We start from the raw sequence: 24,812 nt of genomic DNA, 5'->3' as shown, positions 1-24,812 counted from the left end.
ATCTCTACGGGTCCCGTCTTCGTGTCTCCCGCGGCAGCGCGGTGGATGCCGGGATTGGGCGCGCGGGCGCGACGCAGCGCAGTCCCGGCCTTGCTTCGACTCTGCTGAGGGGGAGAAGGAAGGTCGGCTTGGGTTCGCCGCCGCCGCCGCCGCCGCCTCGCCATGCCGGTCGCTCTCAGCCCGGCGGCCGCTCCGGCCTTGCAGGAGGCGCTGGAGAATGCGGGGCGCATCATCGACCGGCAGATCCAAGAAGACCGCTGCTACCCGGACCTCTCCGAGCTGCTGGTGGTGCCGGCGCCCAGTAAGCCGCGCGTGAGCGGGCGGGAAAGGCTCCCGGGGGGGGGTCTCTCTCTCTCTCATATTTTCTGCCCTCGCCCCCCCTTTACGGTCTCCCGTGTGCGCTGCCAGCCTCAATGCCATGCTTCCACCCACCCACTTCACCCCACACTCCCTGGTTCCCCCCCAGAAGTTGCAGGGCTGGCGGGAACTGTAGCCCAGGGTTAGGAACTGAGGTACTTGTACAGTGGTACCTTGGTTCTCAAACTTAAGTTCGTTCCAAAATCAAAGCGTTCCAAAACCAAGGCAGTCATACCTCGGGTTACAGACGCTTCAGGTTGCATTTTTTCAGGTTACAAGGTAAAGGGACCCCAGACCATTAGGTCCAGTCGTGGCCGACTCTGGGGTTGCAGCGCTCACCTCTCTTTATTGGCCGAGGGAACGGATGTACAGCTTCCGGGTCATGTGGCCAGCATGACTAAGCCGCTTCTGGCGAACCAGAGCAGCGCACGGAAATGCCGTTTACCTTCCCACCGGAGCGGTACCTATTTATCTACTTGCACTTTGATGTGCTTTCAAACTGCTAGGTTGGCAGGAGCAGGGGCCGAACAACGGGAGCTCACCCCGTCACGGGGATTCAAACCGCCAACCTTCTGATCAACAACCACAGGCTCTTTTTCAGGTTACGGAAAGTACCAGAACGGGTACTTCCAGGTTTCGGCGGCCGCGCATGCACCGAAGTGCTAAATTGTGCTTTGCGCATGCTCAGAAGTGCCAAATTGCAACCCACAGCCATGCCACCGTGGGTTGCAAACGTGCATCCCTCACGGATCACATTTGCAACCTGAGCGTCCACTGTAATGCAAAATGGATCGATCCATTCCAGACTTTTAAAAACAACCCCTAAAACAGCAATCTAACATGAATTTTTACTATCTAATGAGACCATTGATCCATAAAATGAAAGCAATAAACAATGTACTGCCGTCACACAATCAGTCAATCATTAGATGAACTGGGTTCCACACAGTCACAAAAACAAAACAAAAAGAGCCGCAAAAACGTAAAATAAATAGCAAAAACAGGCAGATCTTAGCGTAACACTCAAAACGGAAGTGTGGCACTCAAAACAGCACGTTCAGCTTCCGAAAAAAGTTTGCGAACCAGAATACTTCCAGGTTTGCAGTGTTCAGGTTCCAAGTTGTTTGAGTACCAAGGCATTTGAGAACCAAGGTACCACTGTACCATTAATAATAATAATAATACTCCGCCCATCTGGCTGGGTTTCCCAGCCATGAAAGCTAGGAGCTAAATGGCACCTTAAACCTAGGTTATGGGCGCAGCAAAGTGTTTTTTTCATAACAAGAATACAGTACAAACCTGAACATGAATGATCTGCAGCTTGAATATTATGTTCATTTTTCACGTGGTCTAGTTCTTCCCCTGCCCACCCCCTTAATATTCTTAAGAAGGTCTCTTCTCCAGTCTTCAGAAAATAGCTGGAAGTGGGGAAGCAGAAAAAGGTTCATGACTTTGCTGAATCACCTGTTTAGTGAGGGAATTTATTAGCTGCTCCCTTCGAGATGGACAAATACCAATGGAGGCTTGCAGCATTTGTAAGTCGCTTTGCGTTTCCTTGTGCTAGATAAAGTGGCCAACAAATTCAGCAAGTAATAGTAACATTTAAAACAAGTTAAAATATTATTTTTAAAATTGTATACTGCTCATCATCTGAAGAACTCAGCGAGGTTCACAACATAAAAACACAACATACACAATAAAAACAAGAACAAAACCAAAACAGACTCCTAGCACTCCCTCCCACAAACACATTTAAAGGACATACAGTGGTGCCTCGCAAGACGAAATTAATTCATTCCGTGAATTTTTTCGTCTAGCGAATTTTTCGTCTTGCGAAGCACGAAATCCCATAGGAATGCATTGAAAATCAATTAATGCGTTCCTATGGTCAAAAAAAGTCCAAACAAAGCCAAATTTGGTACAACAAGAGTTTATTAAGTGCTCTTTAAAGTCACACATACTGTAAAGAGCATTTCAAAATTCAAACCCAGAAATTTTTTTTAAAAACAGCAGAGTGGCCCAATGGTCACAGAAAATCATAAAAATGCAGAAAAAAACACAAGCTTCCAGATTCTTGCAAACCTCCCCAACACCAAGTCCTTGAATTCCAAACACCCCAACCCAAAATCCAAACCCCCCCCAAAAGTTTTAAAAGCTTAACTTACCAAATGGCTGCAAAAGAAGTTTTGGGAAAGCTTCAAAAATCACCAAAGTCTTTAAAAACCTCAAAAAAGGCTACTATGTACACTGCGTTCTATGAGTTGCTCCTCGAAGTCAAGTCACAACTGTATTAACGGTGTTAAGAAAAAGGAAACAAACTTGCAAGACGTTTTCATCTTGCGAAGCAAGCCCATAGGGAAATTCGTCTTGCGAAGCAGCTCAAAAAACGGAAAACCCTTTCGTCTAGCGAGTTTTCCGTCTTGCGAGGCATTCGTCTTGCGGGGCACCACTGTAGAATGTTAACCAGCCCAAGGACTGGCCTGGTTGAAGAAGAACATTTTTGCCTGGCACCTATGCAGTAGTAGAATACTGTCATAACAGCAATGGTAAAAGCACTGCAAATCAGTGTTATCACCACTTCCAAAGTAAGACTTAACTGTGGCTCTGATTCTTTCTGAAGCGTTGGGCGTAAATGAAGGTGGTGGGGCCTTCTTCTCCATCCTGTGACTCTTTGGGTACCTGGATATTAGCCCAGGCATGATGGAAATGTTGTTAGTAATATTGTATATAGCCAGGTATGTAGTAAAGCCCTTCATCAGCTTTGTATTGTAAATGGAGAACTGGTCTATTTGAACAAATAGCTCGGGGTCTGTTACACAAACTAGACTACCGATTCTCTAGATAGGGCTATAGTAATATGCTTTAGAGTTCAAACTTAAGGTAGTGACTTTTAAAGCCATGAAAGGTTTGCGGCCATGTAACTTGGAGGGCCACCAGCACCTGTGTGAACTTGCCCAGGCCCTGAGATTAGCCTCATAGGCGCTACTCTCTTTTCTACCACCAAGAACATAGATTGATGGGTACCAAGGACAGGTCCCTTTCATTGTTGGCCCCACATCCTGGCCTCTTCATTGGTGGCTTTTTAGCAGATTTTAATATATACAGTATTTAGTCCACTTAGCTTTGTATTGATGGAATCCTTTGTTGCTATGTTTTACTTGCTGCTATTTTAATTCATTATGCTGGCAATAATCTGGTTAATCTCTAATGTCTAGTGCTAATCATTTTGTACTTCTTGCAAGCTGGGGTTCACACCAAATGTTATAGTGCTACTACCAGGTACATTTGTTCCATACTGGTTATACACATATGAATGTACAGTAATGGTCTCATTACTAGGTTATTTTGGGGACAGGTGCTTTGTCTTTAATAGCTTAAGATTCTACAAAAATCTGCTTCCCTTCATTCCCCCATATTCCACTTACGGTATATACAATAAACCATTATCTTGCCGTACCTTATGTTATTCAACTGCCATCTTCTGATGCATTCCTTTTATAAGACTAATCTTAGGGCAATAAATTGCAGTATTCAAAAATCTTTAGGTTTTTTAGTTAAGATCAGGAGAGAGGTGTATTTTGAGGCAGCCTTACCTTTACCTTCTAGATTAAACAGAATTGATAAAACAAATATGAAGCTTGCAATAAACAGTCATTCAAGCTTATCTTGATGATAACAAATAGAAACAAGCATACATTATAATCATTAGTTGGTTCATTTGAAGGCAATAACTAGCATTGAATCTCTATCAAGCAACTTTAGAATAGTATGTTAAAGCTATGCAAATATAGTAGGACTTCTGTACTGGAAATGGTTTCACTCCAAACAGCCCTTAATTTTCTTAAGGTATTTCTTATGGTTAAGTACAGTACTTGCCAGCACTTAGCTTCCCTTTCCCTTGCTCCCAGAAAGACTTAGCCTTTAGGTTCACATAGATTAGTTGAGCAGTACTCTCTAGAATTCATGTTTCTAGTGATCAGATTCCCTCCCTCCCTCCCTCCCCCCCCCCGGACTTCAGACACTTGCTAATACATTTGAAATAGTTGCCAACACTTTGGGAACTAATGACTCATTTGTAAACCAAATATTTGTAGTGTTAACAAGCAAAACTAGATCACTTTTGTGTATCCTGAGTTTTGTATTGTGATTTGCAATTCCACATGACATTAATTTATCTTAACAGTTTATGAGACTGGTGGCTATTACTAGTATATATTGCAAGGTTACTTTAATTTTTAAAATTCAAAGATGTATGAGCATTAATTGATTCCTAGGTTTATAGAGAAAAGCACTTGCTTTTCATATACTGAGAGAAAGAATAAGTCTCTAGGGGTTAAAGAAAATATTCAATTAAAGTGAAAATATCCAAGCATTTTGTTTGTTTCTATTCTAATTATTTTACATTTTTCACATTTGCAGGTAGCCCTACTGTTTCTGGGATGTCAGATATGGATTATCCATTACAAGGACCTGGCTTTCTTTCAATTCCCAATCTTCCAGAAATAAGTTCAATTCGGAGAGTTCCTCTGCCCCCTGAACTGGTTGAGCAATTTGGACGTATCCTAATTATAATACAAGTGAAAGGCACATTAAATCTTGCGAGATGCGCAAGGCCATGGGGGATAAAGGATGGGCTCTAGGCTGCTGGCTAATCCCTATTCATTCTAGCCTTCTCCCCATCTGACAAGGTCATCTCTTGTTGGTTGCTGTTTTCTTCTCCCCCACCCATCTTTCTCCCTTTTCTCTTCCTCATAGGTACTTGTGCCCAGCTGGGAATAGGGCGTCCCTTCTACTTTATTTCACTCACCATTACACCTCTGCTGTTGCCTCCAATTCTACTACAGGTAGTTGCTGCTGCCTAGACACTAGTACAGTAATAGCAGTTAAATGATCATTGGATGTGTGGCCTAAGGTAGTCTCTTTTTTAAAGAAGCCCAGTTTTTGGTTTCCAATGTCCCTTTTTCCCCTTCAGCATCAAAAGAGGTTGCAATAGCAGCAGACCAAGAAGCACAGCATGGTGAGGGACTGGAGCAGTAAAGAGTGGATGGAAGCCAGCCTCTTGCTCTAAAGGTGTTGGCTTTTCACACTTTGCCCTCCATCCATTCTCAGCCTTTCTTTTATGTCAGAAGTGGTGATGCTGTGGCCTTTCCGATATAGTTGGATTCAAGCTCCTGTCAACCCCAGCCACCATGGCCAACAGGCAGGAGTGATGGGAATTGTACTTCAGCAACATATTAGAAGGCCAAAGATTCCCCATCTGTGATCTGTACTGTGCTGGGGCTTCCAGGCATCATGAAAGAAATGATAGAAACGGAATAGAACATGGCTTTTGTGCACACAAATGATTATTAGGAAACATTTGCATAATAATCAGTATGGCATTCTGCTGTTGAAACTTAATTTTATTGCTTGGAATTTAATTATTTCAGTGTTTTAAACAGCAGTTAAAAAATGCTTGGTACTTCAGTGGTACCTCTACTTACGGTTGCGATCTGTTCCGGGGTGCCATTTTCACCCCGAAAAGTCCGTAAGTAGAGCGCCGCTTCTGCGTGTGACGCAGTAGAGCGCTCCTGCGCAGAGTGCACATGTGCGAAGCACGCAGAACACTTCTGGGTTTGCTGTGTTCGCAACCCGAAAATCCACAACATGAACCTAATGCAACTAGAAGTATGACTGTACTTCAGACTGCTTAGTGTCATGTAAAAGAACCTCCATTTATTCTGTTTAACATTCTCTCTATCCATCCCTTGATTGCTAAATGTAAATGAAACATTGTGAAAAAGAAATCAAGGCTCCTGGTCATACTGTCTCCTAGCTTGAAATAAATTCATTCTTTCTCTGTGGAGAGACATGAATGTTCTTTTATGTTCATACAAATCAAGATTCGGGAGTCTTGCCAACTGAGCATTTGCGTAATAAAATAATTGCTACGTATGTTGTGACTTTACATTTATAATACTGAGCTGTGGAATTCGACACTTATCCCGATCCTCCCCTCCCCTTCCCTAATTGCAAACTTAACGTAATGCAGGATTGCATGTCTTGCCTTGGTGCATTTTATCCTTAAATCTGGATACTTCAGATATGCAATGCAATTGTATGATGGGAGTGTTTCCTGAAATTAGCAGGGCCTGGCTGACCATTGACAGTGACATTTTTATGTGGCAGTACGAAGATGGGTATGTAAGATAAATGATTTTTGTCTAGGGAGTTTTTGGGTATGGTAATCTCAATATTGGTTAATAAGAAGAAAAGGTTTGTGTAAGTAACGGATTGGTGCTCTTAACAATTTCATTCACTCTTTGAGATATTAAGTACTCAATGTTTTCATGTAACCTTTTCTGTTCATTGCAGTGGGGACCTCGCTTATTTTGATGGCCTTAGTGAAACCATCCTTGCTGTGGGACTAGTGAAACCAAAAGCAGGTAATAATAGGCTGTGGACAAAATACACTTGGGGAAAATCATTTTATCTTTATCCTGAGAACAAGCTTTCATTTGTCTGCTTTGTTGGTGTCTGTTCTGTATTAGAAACTGTCTTACATACTCGGCCTTTTGAATATTATCATGCTGTTCGCATAATTACCCCAAAGATAAATGTTGCATAAATATACCTTCTATTTTTGAGGTTGCATTGCTGAAATTACTGTAGGATTGGGAAAATAGCAGTTAAAAGACTTGAAATGATATTTCCTGACTGACAGGAATTAGTGCATATGCCTCTTCACTCTCCTAGATCTCGATTATGACAAGTAGCATGTTATTTAGAGGTGGTTTCCCCCCCTTATATTGACAAGTTGTCTTCCTGCTTTCTTTACTCACAGGAGTCTTTCAACCACATATACGGCACCTGCTCGTTTTGGCTACTCCTGTGGATATAGTCATTCTAGGACTAAGCTACGCAACCTTGCAAGGAGGTAATTGTGTATTCACATGCTTGCTTTCATGAAGAGATAGGGAGACAAATTTGGAGGAACTTGCTGCTACCAGCTGGTGACTGTTTAATGCAACTGGCTCCTCTTAGATTCAGCTTGCTACCTTACCAACTCAAGTACCTGGCTAGACACAACCAACTTGATCGTTGGTGGAGCTGAGAGAATGAGGCTGTTCAGTGGCAGTAGAATGAAATAATGTCCGATTAACCTTTTAGAGGCCCCACCTGAACTATACATATAAAACAGTATCATGCCACTTTGAAGTATCATGGGAAATGTAATTTGTTGAGAGTTATGAGACCCCTATTCCTCTCACAGAACTGCAATTTCCAGAGTGGTTTCTCAATCAGGCCCTCTTCCCTGGGAACTCTGGGAAATGTAGTCCTATGCGTGGAATAGGGATCTTCTAGCGCAGGCTTCCTCAACCTCGGCCCTCCAGATGTTTTGAGACTACAGTTCCCATCATCCCTGACCACTGGTCCTGCTAGCTAGGGATCATGGGAGTTGTAGGCCAAAAACATCTGGAGGGCCGAGGTTGAGGAAGCCTGTTCTAGCAACTTTCAGCACCTTTAACAAAATGCAGTTCCCAACATGCCTTGGAAGAAACTATAAACAGTCATAGTGGTATGTTATGGCTTTAAACGCTTAGTGTAGATGGAGCCTGGGAGTAAATAAGTTTTAGGTTGAGATAAGTCTGTGTTAAAACACACATACACGCTCAAGATAACACGTTTTTAGAAAATTTACTACTTTGTTGTATCTGAAGTGTATACTTTTAATAGTATAAATAGGAAAAGAATTGGCATTGTGAATTAAGCATGTTTGATTACTGAGGTGAAATGAAATTTTAACTCTTAAGAACTGTGTTTTTCAACATGAGTTTTGACTCAATCTTATTTATTCTGAGGATTTAGGGTTGGCGCCTTGGCAGCAAACCTATCAACTTTTAGAAAATAGCACTTAAGAGTTTATGATATACAAACTCAATGTTAGGTCTTCCTTATTTCTTGGAATCATTTTAGTTGAAATAGTCAACAAATAAAATAACATATATATATTTTTAATCAGGTTCTGGATCTCTGAATGATAGCATGTCTGGTGGAATGCAGCTTCTTCCAGACCCACTCTACTCACTGCCTACCGATAACACCTATCTGCTGACAATAACTTCTTCTGAAAATGGACGTATCTTCTTGGCTGGCAAAGATGGTTGTTTGTATGAAATTGCTTACCAGGCAAGTGAAATCTGCTAGAGATGGATACTGGGGGATGGATGGAAAGTACATTGCTCTTGATGCCTCACTTCTTCCTCTTCTATATTGCTTCATTTATTTGAAAGAGAGTAGTGAGTTTCTTAGAGCATAAATGTTAGTCTGGAACTCCTGCTAACTTAATAAATATTCTTGTTCATTGCAAATAATGTACTGAATCTGAGTCATCTTCAATGATCTTAAGAATCCTGGCAAAGAACCATCTGATGTTTAAGTATTTTTGTTACAGTGACAGACAATAATACTGTTGAGTTTATTCTATGGCCTGCATCAAAGAGGCCACAAACTGGCTCGTTCTCAAAAGACCAAGCTTCCTTCTTGAATTCTGCCAGCAATCAAAAGGTCAAGTCTCATACCTGCTTCATCAACACACACGTGCTTAGAGCTGGCACATCAACACATGTGCTAGTGAATCTGATGTAATGTTATGCTGGCTTACCCTGTGGTATAAAGCAGATTTACTGCTGTCCTTATGTAAGATTAGGGTCCAGTCAAAGTGAGAGAAAAATATGGAGTAATAAACTCTTGAGGTTTTGGAGCTTTTAAAATGGAACTTTATAAAATGACTTCTCTTTCGAAGTACAGACTGCTGGTGCTGGAGGAGAGCACACTGTTCATCTGCAATGATCTGGGGGCCAGGACTAGTTAGGCTGCATAATAATGTTGGGAATTCATTGATAACTAGATGGGTCAAGTAAAGTATTCTATGGGTTTGCATAATAATCTAATTCTAGTGTTTTTTTATTTTTGTAGGCTGAGGCTGGCTGGTTTAGCCAGCGTTGTAGGAAGATCAATCATTCAAAGAGCACCCTTTCTTTCCTTGTTCCATCATTGCTCCAGTTCACATTCTCAGAAGATGGTAAGTGATGTAAAATCCATGTTTAAAATACCAATATTAAAACCCAGATGTATTTGTGTTTGATAATACGTTACAAATGTCTGGCACCTCTGGCTCACTTAAATGTTTCATTTATGTAAATGAATCAATAGGTTGCTTTCTTTCAAGATTCGTGCTACTAAATTACTGCTAAAGCAGTTTAACCAATTCAAATACAATACAAAAATGCTGTTAAGACACTTGGGTAATTCGGCTAGTCTTAAGTTTGAAATTTGTTATTTGAAGTGCTTAGGTAAGAAAAAAAATGTTTTGATCGTCCACTGATATCTTCTGGACATTATGAATGAAAGTCTATTTCTCAGTACCAAATGTTGACAGACTTTAAGCAGTTGATTCTGGGTTTCTATTCTCAAATTGCAGATCCCATTGTTCAAATTGCCATTGACAACTCCCGAAACATCTTATACACACGCTCTGAAAAAGGTGTGATACAGGTATGCCTTTTGATACATTCTGTTTCCCCTTATTCACAAAATTAGGTTCACATCAATGCTAACTTCATTACATTGATGGGAATTTACTGTATAACACAGTTCTAATCCAGCCTTGCAGAAACATTTTTCAGCGGGTAGTTGCCTACCATTGTCTGTACTTTGCGCACTTATTCTTTGTCCCACCTGCCCAACATAAAGTTATCCTCTTCCTTTTAGCTGTAAGTCCTGTGCCTGCTGATAGCAACTTTCATGCAGGATTGTTTCCTGTTCACTATGCAAATGTACTACAAGTTCCTTCGCTCTGCATCCTTTCACCTCCCCTGTTTGTTTTTATGGCTTTGCACTCCAAGCTTATTCCAACATCCCACCTGCATTCAATAAAAGAAGATTCTCTTGTGTTTCTGTCCAATGAACTACTCACCTTGGAGTGCAGTGCAGCTGCCATCTTTCATTTCAGAACTAAGTTGCCTCCTGACGTATTTGCGGTAGGCATTGCAAAAGAGAATAATGTTAAGTGAATTCATAGTAAACCCACTAAAAGCAATATAATTAAATTGCAGGTTTATGATTTAGGTCCAGATGGTCAAGGGATGGTGAGGATTGCTTCTGTTTCTCAGAATGCTATTGTGGCTGCAGCTGGAAAGATTGCCAGGTAAAATATCTACAAAAAGGTATTATGCTTGAGGAGCTGACTTTAATCTCTTATTACATTTCTTATTATTAGATCATTTTGTTTACTTGGTAAAAAGATCTTGCATGTACACATGCTGATATCTTGGTTTTCTTTTAGGACCATAGACCGTTCTGTGTTTAAGCCTATTGTTCAGATAGCAGTGATTGAAAATTCTGAATCCATTGATTGCCAGTTATTGGCAATCACTCATGCAGGTAAGAATTCAGTATCCTTTTCTATAACGCTAAGTACCGTGTCTGTGCCTTGGTTCAAAAACTTACTGGGTGGCAAGCCTGCTCACATGGTGAATGAGCAGGTACATGTCCCTCCCCTCTATTCTATATAACATAACGTCAGGAACATAACGTGCTACATAAGGCAGGCACTGCATGTGGTGGCCTCTATGTAGAATAGCTTGATTCATGCAATCATTTCTGGGGCATGGTAGAAGGGAGACATGGATAACCTGTTGGTGGGGAAGTGGGTAGTATCACAACCCAGTTAGTATCTCTACCCAGTCTAGAATCTGAACTGGCCTAGAGAGTGGAGTGCCTGCAAACTGGAAGAAACTAACTAGCAACAGGGTACTGAAAGGAAGAAGATAGGCGTACTGAAAGGAAGAAGGGAGTCAATAGGGTATAGGATCACGGCATCATAGTATCCTAGTAATCCTAAAGGGTCTGGGGGGGTCAAGAAGCTTGTGTGAAGAGGAATTAAAATGTGTGGATCAATTAGAAATAACCAGGTTTCTATTATCATTCATACCATTACCTTTAAATGGGGAAAATGAAGCAGTCTGTGTCGTTACTGTTCAATAGTTCCGTATCTGAACAGAATAATTCAGACACATTAATGCTGTGATCCAAGACTATTAACTGGAAGGCAAGCCCCATTCAACTCAATGGGACTAATTTTGAAGTAGACACAATGCTTTTCAGGGGGTTTTGAAGGTTATGCAGTACGGCACTTCTTTTTTGTTGTTGTTAAAAAGTGTGGCACTTACTGTAACAACTTCATGGTTTCTAGAAAAAAAGCGCTGAGTAGACAGGTATGGGATTGTACTGCAACCCTTTTATGAAATACGTTTATACTGTTAATGGAGTATCTTGTGCTTTTTTCTTAGGTGTACGGATGTATTTTAGTACATGCCCATTCAAGCATCCTTTTTCACGTCCTTCAACATTAACGTTGGTTCACATCCGCCTGCCTCCAGGATTTTCTGCTGCTTCTAATGTGGAAAAGCCATCAAAGGTGCACCAAGCTCTTTACAGCAAAGGTAATTTCTGGAGATGAGTTTTTATCAGTAATTTAAGAGTCCTTTGTCCAGTTTAGGCTATTTTGTCCTATAGAAAGTGATGACCCATAAGACTCGATTTTAGGTTTCAGAATCAGCATTTCTTAATAAATTATTATTATATTTTCAGGTGTTCTGCTAATGGCTGCTTCAGAAAATGAGGATAATGATATATTGTGGTGTGTTAATCATGATTCTTTTCCTTTCCAAAAGCCAATGATGGAAACACAGGTAATTCTTTATATTTTGCTAGGTTATTTTGAAAGTAATAGCTGTTGTGAGAGATGATAGTTTTGCCTACCTAGATTTCTTTATTCTCTCTTCATAAATCTGTGTAAGAGTTCAAAAGTTTTCTACTTCTGATACTTCCCCTTTTGACACCTTACTGCTTCATGTTGCAAGGCCATATCACAAGTTGTGACCAGATTTTCACCTTTCTGATACTGACTTAAAATTATTTGGGGGGGGGAATGCAGCCATAGATTTAATTGCCTGGTGGGAAGTACATCCTGATTCAGGGACATGGATGGCGCTATGATCTAAACCACTGAGCCTCTTGGGCTTGCCGATCGGAAGGTTGGCAGTTCGAATCCCCACAACAAAGTGAGCTCCTGTTGCTCTGTCCCAGCTCCTGCCAACTTAGCAGTTCAAAAGCATGCAGTGCAAGTAGATAAATAGGTACCTCTGTGGCGGGAAGGTAAACAGTGTTTCCGTGTGCTCTGGTTTTTGTCACGGTGTTCCGTTGTGCCAGAGGCGGTTTAGTCATGCTCGGCACATGACCCAGAAAGTTGTCTGTGGATAAACACCGGCTCCCTCAGCCTGAAAGCAAGATGAGCATCACAACCCCATAGTCGCCTTTGACTGGACTTAACCGTCCAGAGGACCTGTAGCTTACCTTTATATTTTTACATCCTGATCCAGCTATGGTACAGTAATACTGCAGAGGCTGTGAAGGATAGAATTATAATTGGCAGCTGGAAAGATAGGAGGACAACTAGCTTCCTCAGCTGCAGGCAGAGGTACAATAATGTTATAGCTGAAGCATATGATTGGAAAGCAAGTTACTCTTTTATAATTTTTTTACTCTTTACTTTCTTATTTCAGACAAAGACACATGTGGATGGACATTCTTGGGCTCTTTCTGCGATAGATGATCACAAAGCTCAGAAGATAGTAACACCTTTGAATAAAGATCTAATTCCCATAACTGACTATCCTGTAGTTGTACAACAGCATATGCTACCGCCAAAGAAATTTGTTCTCCTTTCGGCACAGGTTTGTAGTACAACTGCTTGCTTAAAATAAAATAAAAATAGAGAAAGAGGAGGAAGATGAAACTGAACCTCACATGACATTTTCAGAAGCTCTTAATCTCTGTTTAGAAATGAATTTGATCTCTTACATCCTGATGTGGTTTTTTTTTATTCTTGTCTGAAATCATTCTGGCGTCCTACCACTTGGTTGTATCCCATGTTGTCGGGTCAGCTGATAGTAAGGCTTTCATCAGTAAAAGGAAGAGAGAAGCACCTTTGGCCATTTATCCCACACCCCACTTCTGAAATCTGCTCAGAGGTAATGGGGAACCTTCCAGAGCATATTGGGGATGTGGACGAATTATAGGAAGGAATCTCTTAAAATTGCCTCTCTCCTTCTTCCACTGACTGAAGCAGTACCATCAGATGAGTGACACAGTGGATATAAGCCACTGACTTTGCAAACTACCTTTTCTGGGAAGGAATTGGGGGGAAGTACCGTACTGGCCTGAATATAAGCCTCACTTTCCCCCCAAATTCTGACCATGAAAAGTTAAAGTGTGGCTTATATTCGTGACCTTACGGTATGCAGACAGGAGCAGCGAGGAATGGAGCAGCTTATATTTGGGTATTTTCTCCCCCTCCCCTCCAGTTTCAAAGGTACGGCTTATATTCGGGTGTGGCTTATATTCAGGCCAATACGGTAACTTCATATGTGTACATACATAATCTGGATTAATTGTCTACTCAGGCTGGTAGAACATGAGACTCTTAAGATCAGGGTCGTGGGTTCGGGCCCCAAGCTGGGCAAAAAGATTCCTGAATTGCAGGGGGTTAGACTAGAGGACCCTCGGTGTCCATTCCAACTCTACGCTTCTATGACTCTATACTGATGTATTATTCTTTCTTACTCCAGTAATTTATTCCTTTGAAACGTCTTTGTTAGAGCCTTTTAATGTGTATGTGTTAACCATAATTGTTAAACATGGAACATTGTATTTATTTTGTAGATGCAAAATGTAGATGCAAAATAAAACGTTCTTAATATGCTGGCTCTATGTGATAGAGAATTCAGACATGAGAGGACTGTACTTAATTTCTAAAAGTGAGAAGATCAAGCTTAAGCCCTACCCTCCAGTCCTGTATGTAGCACAAGTGGCTATGTTAATTACCTAGCCATGAAAAGGTTTGAGGTACAGCTCTGATATATTGAGGTTGTTTCAAATATCTCTGAAACTAGGCTCTACCTTTACCTCAAATAAAGGCATGGGAGAAGATTCCCCCCCCCCAGCCCTTTACTATAGCTTAAATATTGTTCTTCGTTGTATATTATAGCTGCTTGGGAACATTACAGGTTCAAACCTTAGCCAAGGACTTTCTGGACAGCCTGGAGCAGGCACCCCCAAACTCTGCCCTCCAGGTGTTTTGGGACTACAACTCCCATCATCCCTAGCTAACAGGACCAGTGGTCAGGGATGATGGGAATTGTAGTCCCAAAACATCTGGAGGGCCGAGTTTGGGGGTGCCTGGCCTGGAGCATGCCACTTCTTTATAAACCGTTCTCCATTTTTGTAAAATATAATTATTAATGACTTTCCTTATAGGGCTGTCATAAAGATGAACAAGGTGTAAGAAGTGTAAATTATTTTGGCCCAATAAAAATGCTGTAGAAATCACCATTAAATTAATAAAAAATGTTCTGTTTTTCTTTAGGGGAGTTTTATGTTTCATAAACTCAGACCAGTAGATCAGCTGCGACATCTTTTTGTGTGCAATGCAGGAGGTGATGGAGAAGAGATTGAAAGATTTTTCAAACTGCACCCGGTGAGAATTTAACTTTTCCTTCCTATATTAGGCCAAAGATAGAACTAGGGGTTCAACATGCAACCTCTAACAGTGGGGAGCTCATAAGCAGGTTATGATAGTGATAGTGATCCCTTGCTGGCTATGTAAGAAACTGGGGGGGGGGGAGCATCTGAGACTCAATTTAGGTGTCTCTCAGTGGCTAATAAGGGACGCGGGTGGCGTTGTGGGTTAAACCACAGAGCCTAGGACTTGCCGATCAGAAGGTCGGCGGTTCGAATCCCTGCGACGGGGTGAGCTCCCGTTGCTCAGTCCGTGCTCCTGCCAACCTAGCAGTTTGAAAGCACGTCAAAGTGCAAGTAGATAAATAGGTACCGCTCCGGCGGGAAGGTAAACGCCGTTTCCGTGCAGTGCTCTGGTTCACCAGAAGCGGCTTAGTCATTCTGGCCACATGACCCGGAAGCTGTACGCCAGCTCCCTCAGCCAATAAAGCAAGATGAGCGCCCCAGAGTCGGCCACGACTGGACCTAATGTTCAGGGGTCCCTTTACCTTTACCAGTGGTTAATAGTTAGCCTCCATTATGTATTTATTTATTTATTTGTTTGTTCGTTTGTTTTGACGCTGTCTTGATTAGTGGCCATCATCCTATTTTATCTTAATAGATTCTGTAAGTGTGTTATTAATTGTGTTGGACAAGTAAGGCAGTTAAAAATGTACCTGTTCAGCATGCTTCTCCACTATAGTGATGACTTCTAGATATATACCTAACATCTGGTAGCAACACCATGTTACTGGCTGCAGTTATTTACACCGTTATATGGGCCCCATTGGTGTCAGTAGGACTTCCTTCTAAATAGACAAGTTACCCTTTAGTCCCCTTGCTCCTCATTTCATTAAAACTGCACCAAGATTGTTCTGTCATTTTTACTGATATTTTTTACTGATGGTTCTTACAGGAAGAGCAGGCTTGTGCTACTTGCCTAATACTTGCCTGTTCTTCTGCTGCTTGTGATAGAGAAGTATCTGTTTGGGCCACTCGAGCATTTTTCAGGTAAAATTATTCATATCTGCATTATGCCAAGAGATTATACTTTAAAAATCTATGGTATCCCAGCAGTAAATGGGTTGTGCTGGACTCTGGTTGGAACATATGAACTGTTAAAACTAAGCATTGCATAAAGTTTCATAGCTGATTCCTGTTTCTCAGTAACTATTGTGCTATGTTTCATTTTGTCATTATAGATTTAAGATATGATCATGCCTCTTTGTACCTCACTCTTGAGAAAAATAGTTTAGGGAAAGCAGCATCTTAGTTCTAATTTGTGTTGAAATTACATTTTTCATATTTAATTAGTAGGCACACAGTGGCCTTCAAGCCAACTTCAAACCATGGTTTATGAAACTGACTTGCTTTAATAAACCATAGCTAAGGTTAGCCATAGGGACGCGGGTGGCACTGTGGGTTAAACCACAGAGCCTAGGACTTGCTGATCAGAAGGTCGGCGGTTTGAATCCCCGCGACGGGGTGAGCTCCCGTTGCTCGGTCCCTGCTCCTGCCAACCTAGCAGTTCGAAAGCACATCAAAGTGCAAGTAGATAAATGGGTACCGCTCCGGCGGGAAGGTAAACGGCGTTTCCATGCACTGCTCTGGTTTTGCCAGAAGCGGCTTAGTCATGCTGGCCACATGACCCAGAAGCTGTATGCCGGCTCCCTCGGCCAATAAAGCGAGATGAGCGCCGCAACCCCAGAGTCAGTCACAACTGGACCTAATGGTCAGGGGTCCCTTTACCTTTTAAGGTTAGCCACAGAGGCCCAATCTGCGTGTCACATTAAACTGTAGGTAAAAACAAACTTTTGTTTAGCATGAACCCACAGAATGCTAATGCACACTGCTGAAAAGTTCTTGCTCCACTTCCGCTGCTGTCCAACTGTAAAACAAAGTCAGGGTTCAGGGGTGCCAACTTGAATGAAATATTGTGGGGCCCAGGTAAGCCCCACCCTGCATAATCGATCACATGACACAGTTCACATACACCATTTTAATGGCAATGCCCATCAACTTTGTGGGGGCCAAAGCCCTCGTGGCCCCTAGGAGTTGGCTCCTATGTCAGGGTCTGATTGGTTGTGACACCCAAAGCCAGCCTAATGGTTTGTGAATAGTAACCAGGGTTTGTTCATGGCTTACTTCATGTGGTTTCTTTGAGGGAAGCAAACCACAAACCCTAGTTCAGATGTCATGAACAGCAAGGCTCTGGCACAGCAGCATGTGGAATGGAGTTAGGGCTTATTAGCAGGGTTATTATGGCAGGAACTAAAAGTTTCAAGGGGGCTTGCTATCAGCAATCACCAGCTGATCTACACATGGGGAGCTCCCTAGTGCAGCCAATCCCAGTAGGGCTTGATTGAGTGCTGCTTGCCAAAGAGCACTTGAAAGCACACTTTAAATTTCCAGTTGTTCCTTTGCTGCCACCCTTTTGTCCTGTTTCACACCTGATGGTTAGCTGTGGGGCAGGTGGGCATGGTTAAGGAAAAACTGTTTTGGCAGTCCTAATTTGGCCCATAAGGGACGTGGGTGACGCTGTGGGTTAAACCACAGAGCCTAGGACTTGCCGATCAGAAGGTCGGTGGTTCGAATCCCCGTGACGGGGTGAGCTCCTTTTGCTTGGTCCCTGCTCCTGCCAACCTAGCAGTTCGAAATCATGTCAAAGTGCAAATAGATAAATAGGTACCACTCCAGCGGGAAGTTAAACGGCATTTCCGTGCGCAGCTCTGGTTCGCCAGAAGCAGCTTAGTCATGCAGGCCACATGACCCGGAAGCTGTACGCCGGCTCCCTCGGCCAATAAAGCGAGATGAGCGCCACAACCCCAGAGTCGGCCGTGACTGGACCTAATGGTCAGGGGTCCCTTTACCTTACTAATTAGGCCCATGGGCCAGAGGGTCCCCTTGACACACCATTATAGGGTTTAGACATAACATTAGACAGTGGACAAGCTATTTTTTACATATGCTTCACAATTCAACCACCTAAAGAAGTATTTATTGACTGTTTGACTGCTTAAAAATAATCTGAGAACTGATTGCAGCGTTGATACAGTTGTTTTAATTTTGTGAATCTCAGATATGGTGGTGAAACACAGATGCGATTTCCATCCACCCTGCCGCCTCCAAGTAATGTTGGGTACGCACTGGGATCTCCTGTTCCACCTGGTAAGCAGCAAATATAGTCAGTACTTTTAGGCAAGAGGTTTTTTTTACCTTTTATTTTGCAAAAACATTCCATCCACTTGCACCCACTCGTGTAGCTTTAGTAGTCATTCACTACTGTTGAGTTCATGGTTCAGAAGTGCATTTATACTTACTGTACAATTGCCCTTCCCATGCTGAAAGAAGAGCAAATTGGCAGTACTTTGAACTGTTTTAGTATACAGATCAATTTAGCAACATAAACCTTCATATTTTATATCTACAATACGTAAGCGTTGAAATAGTGATAACAATAAATGAAGATTTGAGAGGGGGAACTAATTTTCTCTTTCCTTCACCCTTTCCCATGTGTGATGCAAAGATGTGCCCGGCCCTCTAAATTCTTTCAATATGTCTTGAACTGTAAGCCATCTCTGCCAGTGACATCTGTGGATGGCAGACAATTACTGAATAAAAATGATCCCTTCTCCCTGCCTCAAACTCCCTGGTTTTATATTGTAATCTCTTAAAGCTGTGCTCTGATTATTGCTTTTTAAAAATTGTTTTTATTAAAGATTTTCTTGGGTTACAAAAGTACATACAGCATCTCTTTCAGTTCATAGAATACTTTCTACAGATCATTCATATTTGATGTGAGACACGTTATGGACAGTATAAAGTTGGGAGAGGGGAGAAGGGGGATTGTAAACTGTCATTCTTCTACATAGTGTATGCATAAGGGTTTTGTGTTAGCATCACGTGGGTCGGTTATATTTCTGTTCATTTATTGGCTTTTGTGGGTGGTGAGATAGATATGGGGGGGTAGGGTGTGGATGGTTGCCTATAGTTGACCGCAATGAGTTTTGTTTGTGTGCTTGAGGGGGCTGTTGGATCAATTTGTATGCTATTGGTGGGTTCCTGTTGTCTTGTTGGGCTGTGTATTATTGCTTTATGGTTGCTTTATAGTGTGCATTGCTCTTCTTATATTAGGTTCTCCTATGTCTGCTAGTAGCCCCTACCCTAATCCAAGCTTTTTGGCAACACCAGCCCAAGGTATTTCCTTTTAATTATTTAAATATATTTCTCTAGTACTTATAATCTTGCTTCTGTCTTTTTTAAAAAATTGAGTTTATGTTCCAGGTTTGCATCCTCCAACCATGTCAACTCCAGTGTTCACTTCAAGCAGTCATATGTCTCAACCCAGTGCTTCTCTTAGTGGCATAATGTGCCCCGAGATAGTGTTTTCTGGAAAGCACAATGGTATCTGCATATATTTCTCTCGAATCATAGGGTAAGTTATTTATGGAAAGGTGAGAAGACATGTTGTTATAACCTGACAAAATGAAGTTTATCTTAACTGTGGTTGGTGGAAACAACCAACTTCAAATGGTGTTGGTATGTTTCCACTAAATATGGATAAGATTAATCATGGTTTAGGGTTTCACAGCACACTAAGCTGTGGTTAAACTTAAAAGGGAAGCAGAAGCTTCCAGTGTCATCATGTGCCGATTACATGAAACTTCAAAACTGTATTTTCTTGCTTTCCAGAAACATTTGGGATGGAAGTATAGTTGTGGAGAGAGTTTTCAAAAGTGGCAATCGAGAAGTTGTAGCTGTAAGTACTGATGAGTATTAATGGCTGTTTTGGAATCTTATATGAAGTTTCTAAGGGTAGTTGGTAGTTTGGGGGTTAATACTGGTGTTGATGTCTATATATGAAGGAAATCAACATGGTGACTATTGGTCAGTGTGCCATCACAAAGCACCACACTGCATAAGAACCGTATTATTATTTTCTTCCTTTCAGGAAGATGGATTTGGAAGGGAAGAACATGTTTGTCCCTGTAATCATTGGGTTTAATAGGTTTGGCTGGAACTTTGTACCAGCATGAATCAGCGGAGATGACTGTAACCTTTGATCTTCTTTGATAACAGTGGGTGCCAGATCCAAACCCATCACTTCACTGTTGTGCCATTCTTAGTATAGGCGTATTCAGAGCTTGGGGGGCAGGCGAGTAATATATGCATAGTAAGTGCAAACCTTTAAACTCAAATGCTGATGATAATAAAGATCAGGGGTCAGCAACCTAAGGCCCATGGGCCACAAGTGGCCCATAGGGGTCTGACTGGCCTATGGAACCCCGCCGCCCGCTCGGTTGCCTCCTGTGTGCTGCGCTAAACCGGTGCAGAGCTGAACAGGGACCGCCTTCCGCGACGCTGGCTGGCTTCCCATTGGCTGCAGGAAGCTCCTGCAGCCAATGGGAAGCTGCGCATGCCTCCTCCGCACTGGAAGGAGTGCCGGAAATAGCGGTTGCGCATGTGTGCATGCGCGCACTCCAGCCCACTGCTATGTCTGCGGGACAGTGAACAGACCCAAGCCACAAAAATTTTGCCGGCCCCTGATAAAGATGAATAGCAAGTTTCACCTTTGAATTCTACTCCTCACCCAAATTCTCTTCAGATAGAAAAACAGCTTGTCATATAGAAGGGTTCAGCCATCCCTCTCCCAAAAATATTAATAGCTTAATTTTGCAGAATCAAGTGATAGGTTTTCCACTTCAAGGTGGTGGTGGGGGTTGCAAGTTTGAATTCTCCCTCTTGGTGATCTCAAAACAAAAACCCATTACTACGAAACCCAATTTTTGGGGAAAGGACAGGTTTGAAGGTTAATCTCTTGATTCTTCACAATGTGTAAGCTTAGAAAAGCAGTTATTTGTGTAAACATACATCTGGATTCTGTTTACCTGTTGTCAGGTGTGTTTCTCTGGAGGTTCTGGGATAGGGCAGTCTTGATGACTGGGAAGTGTAACTAGTAACTAGGCAAGGCTGGTATCAGGAAGTTACATCATAAAGGGAGATTCAGGCCCCAACACCAGCTCTTCCTGATCACTACAGCAAAGAGCTTTCTCAACTTGTCCAGAGCTGCACAGAATTGGTTCAGCAGCAACTAAAAGATTTGCCTTTTTCTCCTCCCCATCTCCCTCATAAGGAGTGGCTTCCCCTGCAGTTCTCTTTTCATGCACAGGGGAAAGGAGAAATTTGTGGTCTTCCCTTCTTCCCCTGTCTGACTCCAGCTCAAAAGGTTTTGCAAAGCAACATTTCCTAACAGTGACTTTTCCTGGTTACAGGAGGATTCACTTCCTAGTCATCTACCCAGAAACCTCCAAGAACAGAAATTTAGAATAAGTTAAAATTGGTTAGTTTCAAATATGTTCATTTCGGTTAACCTCTTTCTTGTTTAGGTTGAAAGCAGTGTTCCACCACAAGTGTTAGAAACTGTACTACAAGAATTAAAAGGGCTGCAGGAATTTTTGGATAGGAATTCACAATTTGCAGCAATAGGATCCCTTAGAAATCCCAGGTAAGATTAAGGGTGTTGAGGAAAACAAGCATTGGTGGCTGACAGTTGTGTTGTACAGATAACTGGTATGAAAGTTTGAGTTGTTCCCTTAGAAAACATATGTATCTCCAATATTTGTGCATGAATATTTGTGGTCTTTATAGCAGATTTATTATCCAACTTGATAGGTCTCTATAGCAGCTTACAAAATACAGCTTAGGCCAGTTTTCAGACACATATTGCTTCTGGAGCAACCATATTTCTTCTGTGAACTACCAGCACTTTTACAGTTTAATCAGAATCTACAAATGAGGACTTTGGGGGACCAAAAAGGGACTGCATTAACCTGCCAATCCTCAGGCCATAGGTACTAAACTGACTTATGCCAGACTCCTGGTCTAGACTAGCTTCCTAATAACTCCCAGAGCACTTTAATTTAGGACTCACAGCCCTATGGGAGACTCAAGGTCAGCAAATACAAAGTAGAACTCGTTTGCCCTACCTGTCTCTAAGTCTTCTTATTAGATGGCCTTTCCCAGACAAAATTAAGATAACCGGACTTAAGGTGCTTTGCGGGATGCTTAAAAGGATGGTGAATCTGAGTTCACTGTTAACATATTAAACAGCTTCTGCTATCTAAACCAGTTTTTACTACTGTATATTTGGCATGCGACGGCCCCAACACACCGTACCCTATTTATACACTGTTTACGTTTTCCCCTTGTTTTTCATGAAAAAGCTTTGCCACCTCAGCTAACCTGCAGCAACGATTACTCGGATTCATGCGGTCCGATGGTGGAAGTTCTCAGCAACTGCAGCAAGAGCTCCAGAGAAAGTTTCATGGTAGATAAATAGCTCTTTTTTATTTTCTCTCTTCTTTAGCATGTATCTTTGAAGAAAAATACATGGGGACAATTTCTCTCTAGCTTTAATAGTAAACAGTGAATATTTTGAGACTGTTTGAAAGAGAGAGGCTAGTCCTTAATAATAGGTAGTGACTAAATCTGTTCCAGAGAAGATGAAACTTCAGCAAATAGTTTCCAGAAATTAATCATAGAATCATAGAATTGTAGAGCTGGAAGGAACCACAGGGTTCATCTAGTCTAACCCCCTGCAATGCAGGAATCTTTTGCCCAGCATGGGGATTGAACCGACAACCCTGAGATTAAGAGTCTCATGCTTTACCAGTTGAGCTATCCACATAACATACTCAAGTTATCTGAACCCTTCTTGTGCCTATGGAATGCAACTTCAAGTTAAAGCCTTCAGCTGACAAATCAGCCTGGTAACAAGAGTTCTTTTTCAAGGTTACTGCATTACCATTGCAGTGGTACCTCGGGTTAAGAACTTAATTCGTTCTGGAGGTCCGTTCTTAACCTGAAACTGTTCTTAACCTGAAGCACCACTTTAGCTAATGCCGCTGTGCCGCTACCATCCGATTTCTGTTCTCATCCTGAAGCAAAGTTCTTAATCCAAGGTACTATTTCTGGGTTAGCAGAGTCTGTAACCTGAAGCATCTGTAACCTGAAGCGTCTGTAACCCAAGGTACCACTGTACTCTACAGACAGGGACTCTCACCTAAGAAACCTACAGCAAACCTTTTTGGAACTAAAATACCCACCTGATGAAGTTAAAAAAAAATCAACAAAGCCAGACGGATACCTAGAGAGAATTTGCTGCAAGATAGACCCAAAAGAGAAAACAATAGAACACCACTAGTAATCACATACAGCTCTCAAGTTAAAACAGTTCAATGCATCATCAGAGATTTGCAACATCTCTTAGATGACAGCTCTCTTTCCCAAGCTCTGGGAGGAAAAGCTTTCATTGCCTACTGAAAGCCACCCAATCTTAAACAGCTCCTCGCACACAATAATACAGCAACCAGACTTAACATGGACACTGGCACTAGAACCTGCAATAAATCTAGATGCCAACTTTGCTGCCACATACACCTGGACAACATCATTATTGGCCCCAATAACATCAAACATATCATCTCAGCCCTATTTAACTGTTCATCTTCCAACAATATATATATAGCCAGTGTGGTGTAGTGGTTAAGAGTGGTAGACTCGTAATCTGGGGAACCGGGTTTGCGTCTCCGCTCCTCCACATGCAGCTGCTGGGTGACCTTGGGCTAGTCACACTTCTTTGAAGTCTCTCAGCCCCACTCACCTCACAGGGTGTTTGTTGTGGGGGAGGAAGGGAAAGGAGAATGTTAGCGGCTTTGAGACTCCTTCTGGTAGTGATAAAGTGGGATATCAAATCCAAAATCCATGAGCTATAGCCAATGTTTGTTCTATGACTTACCATGTCTGTAGCTTGAACACCATCGTCATTGCATGACTGTGGTACAAATTCATAGTACTACTTGTAAGAAATGGCAAAAACCTGGTAAGCAGCCTTATATCAAGTCATGCCGCTGATAATAAGCTTTTACAGAGAATATTCTCATCTGTACCAAATAAGGTAACATTTGCTTTGAGACTCCTTTGGGTAGTGATAAAGCGGGATATCAAATCCAAACTACTACTACTACTACTACTACTACTACTACTTCTTCTTCTTCTTCTTCTTCTTCTTCTTCTTCTTCTTCTTCTTCTTCTTCTTCTTCTTCTTCTATTGCTATCAAGTGCCAACAGTGCTCTTCAGCTCTCTATATTGGACATACAGGACAAACTTTACGCCAAAGGATAAATGGGCATAAATCAGACATCAGTAATCATAAAACAGAGAAACCAATAAGAGAACACTTCAGTCTCCAAGGACATTCTATACAAGATCTTAAAGTAGCTGTCTTACTGCAAAAGAATTTTGGAAATACACTTGAAAGAAGTTGCTGAATTACAACTCATTACCAAACTAAAAACTATGGAGAGACCTGATCTTAATAGAGATATTGGATTCATGTCCCATTATACATACTAAAGCTAATTTTGGTCATCTATCCCTTTAAAAATTCCTTGTCCTTCACTGTGGAACCAACTGCCATAACAGTCATCAACAGTTATAAGGTTGAAGCAACCTCTGCTTCAGAGTACCTGACGAAGTGTGTATTACACATGAAAGCTCATACCTTGAAAGCTTATATTTAATTGATCTTCAAGGTGCCATTGGAATTATTAATAAAGATTTTTTTCCATCTTGTTATTTATTATGACTGCATTACCATATTAAGGTAAAGGTAAAGGGACCCCTGTTCATTAGGTCCAGTCGTGACCGACTCTGGGGTTGCACGCTCATCTTGCTCTATAGGCCGAGGGAGCCTGCATTTGTCTGCAGACAGCTTCCGGGTCATGTGGCCAGCATGACTAAGCCGCTTCTGGCGAACCAGAGCAGTACACGGAAACGCCGTTTACCTTCCTGC

General features: G+C 41.9%; 1 protein-coding gene across 2 annotated transcripts in view; it reads left to right on the top strand.

The window, feature by feature from the left end:
- NUP155 (nucleoporin 155) overlaps window positions 1-24,812 on the top strand; it is a 38,364-nt gene continuing 13,552 nt past the window's right edge. Inside the window, exons 1-21 of one of the 2 annotated variants that reach the window (XM_083576007.1) lie at window positions 1-301; window positions 4,777-4,914; window positions 6,440-6,536; window positions 6,712-6,782; window positions 7,181-7,273; window positions 8,360-8,526; window positions 9,316-9,421; window positions 9,821-9,894; window positions 10,455-10,546; window positions 10,685-10,782; window positions 11,691-11,843; window positions 11,992-12,092; window positions 12,966-13,136; window positions 14,828-14,938; window positions 15,875-15,969; window positions 18,038-18,126; window positions 19,093-19,155; window positions 19,243-19,393; window positions 19,651-19,717; window positions 21,345-21,463; window positions 22,182-22,285. In XM_083576007.1, the coding sequence (XP_083432133.1) occupies window positions 163-301; window positions 4,777-4,914; window positions 6,440-6,536; window positions 6,712-6,782; window positions 7,181-7,273; window positions 8,360-8,526; window positions 9,316-9,421; window positions 9,821-9,894; window positions 10,455-10,546; window positions 10,685-10,782; window positions 11,691-11,843; window positions 11,992-12,092; window positions 12,966-13,136; window positions 14,828-14,938; window positions 15,875-15,969; window positions 18,038-18,126; window positions 19,093-19,155; window positions 19,243-19,393; window positions 19,651-19,717; window positions 21,345-21,463; window positions 22,182-22,285 (2,299 nt within the window). In that variant the 5' untranslated portion in view covers window positions 1-162. The remainder of the gene's footprint in view (window positions 302-4,776; window positions 4,915-6,439; window positions 6,537-6,711; window positions 6,783-7,180; window positions 7,274-8,359; window positions 8,527-9,315; window positions 9,422-9,820; window positions 9,895-10,454; window positions 10,547-10,684; window positions 10,783-11,690; window positions 11,844-11,991; window positions 12,093-12,965; window positions 13,137-14,827; window positions 14,939-15,874; window positions 15,970-18,037; window positions 18,127-19,092; window positions 19,156-19,242; window positions 19,394-19,650; window positions 19,718-21,344; window positions 21,464-22,181; window positions 22,286-24,812) is intronic. The other variant, XR_014539620.1, reaches the window with a different exon arrangement.

The sequence above is a fragment of the Podarcis filfolensis genome, assembly GCF_964270895.1.
Source record: "Podarcis filfolensis genome assembly, chromosome: 11".
In the NCBI taxonomy this organism is placed as follows: domain Eukaryota; kingdom Metazoa; phylum Chordata; class Lepidosauria; order Squamata; family Lacertidae; genus Podarcis; species Podarcis filfolensis.
Note: the sequence above shows the minus strand (reverse complement) of the source record. Positions and strands in the feature narration are given on the sequence as shown.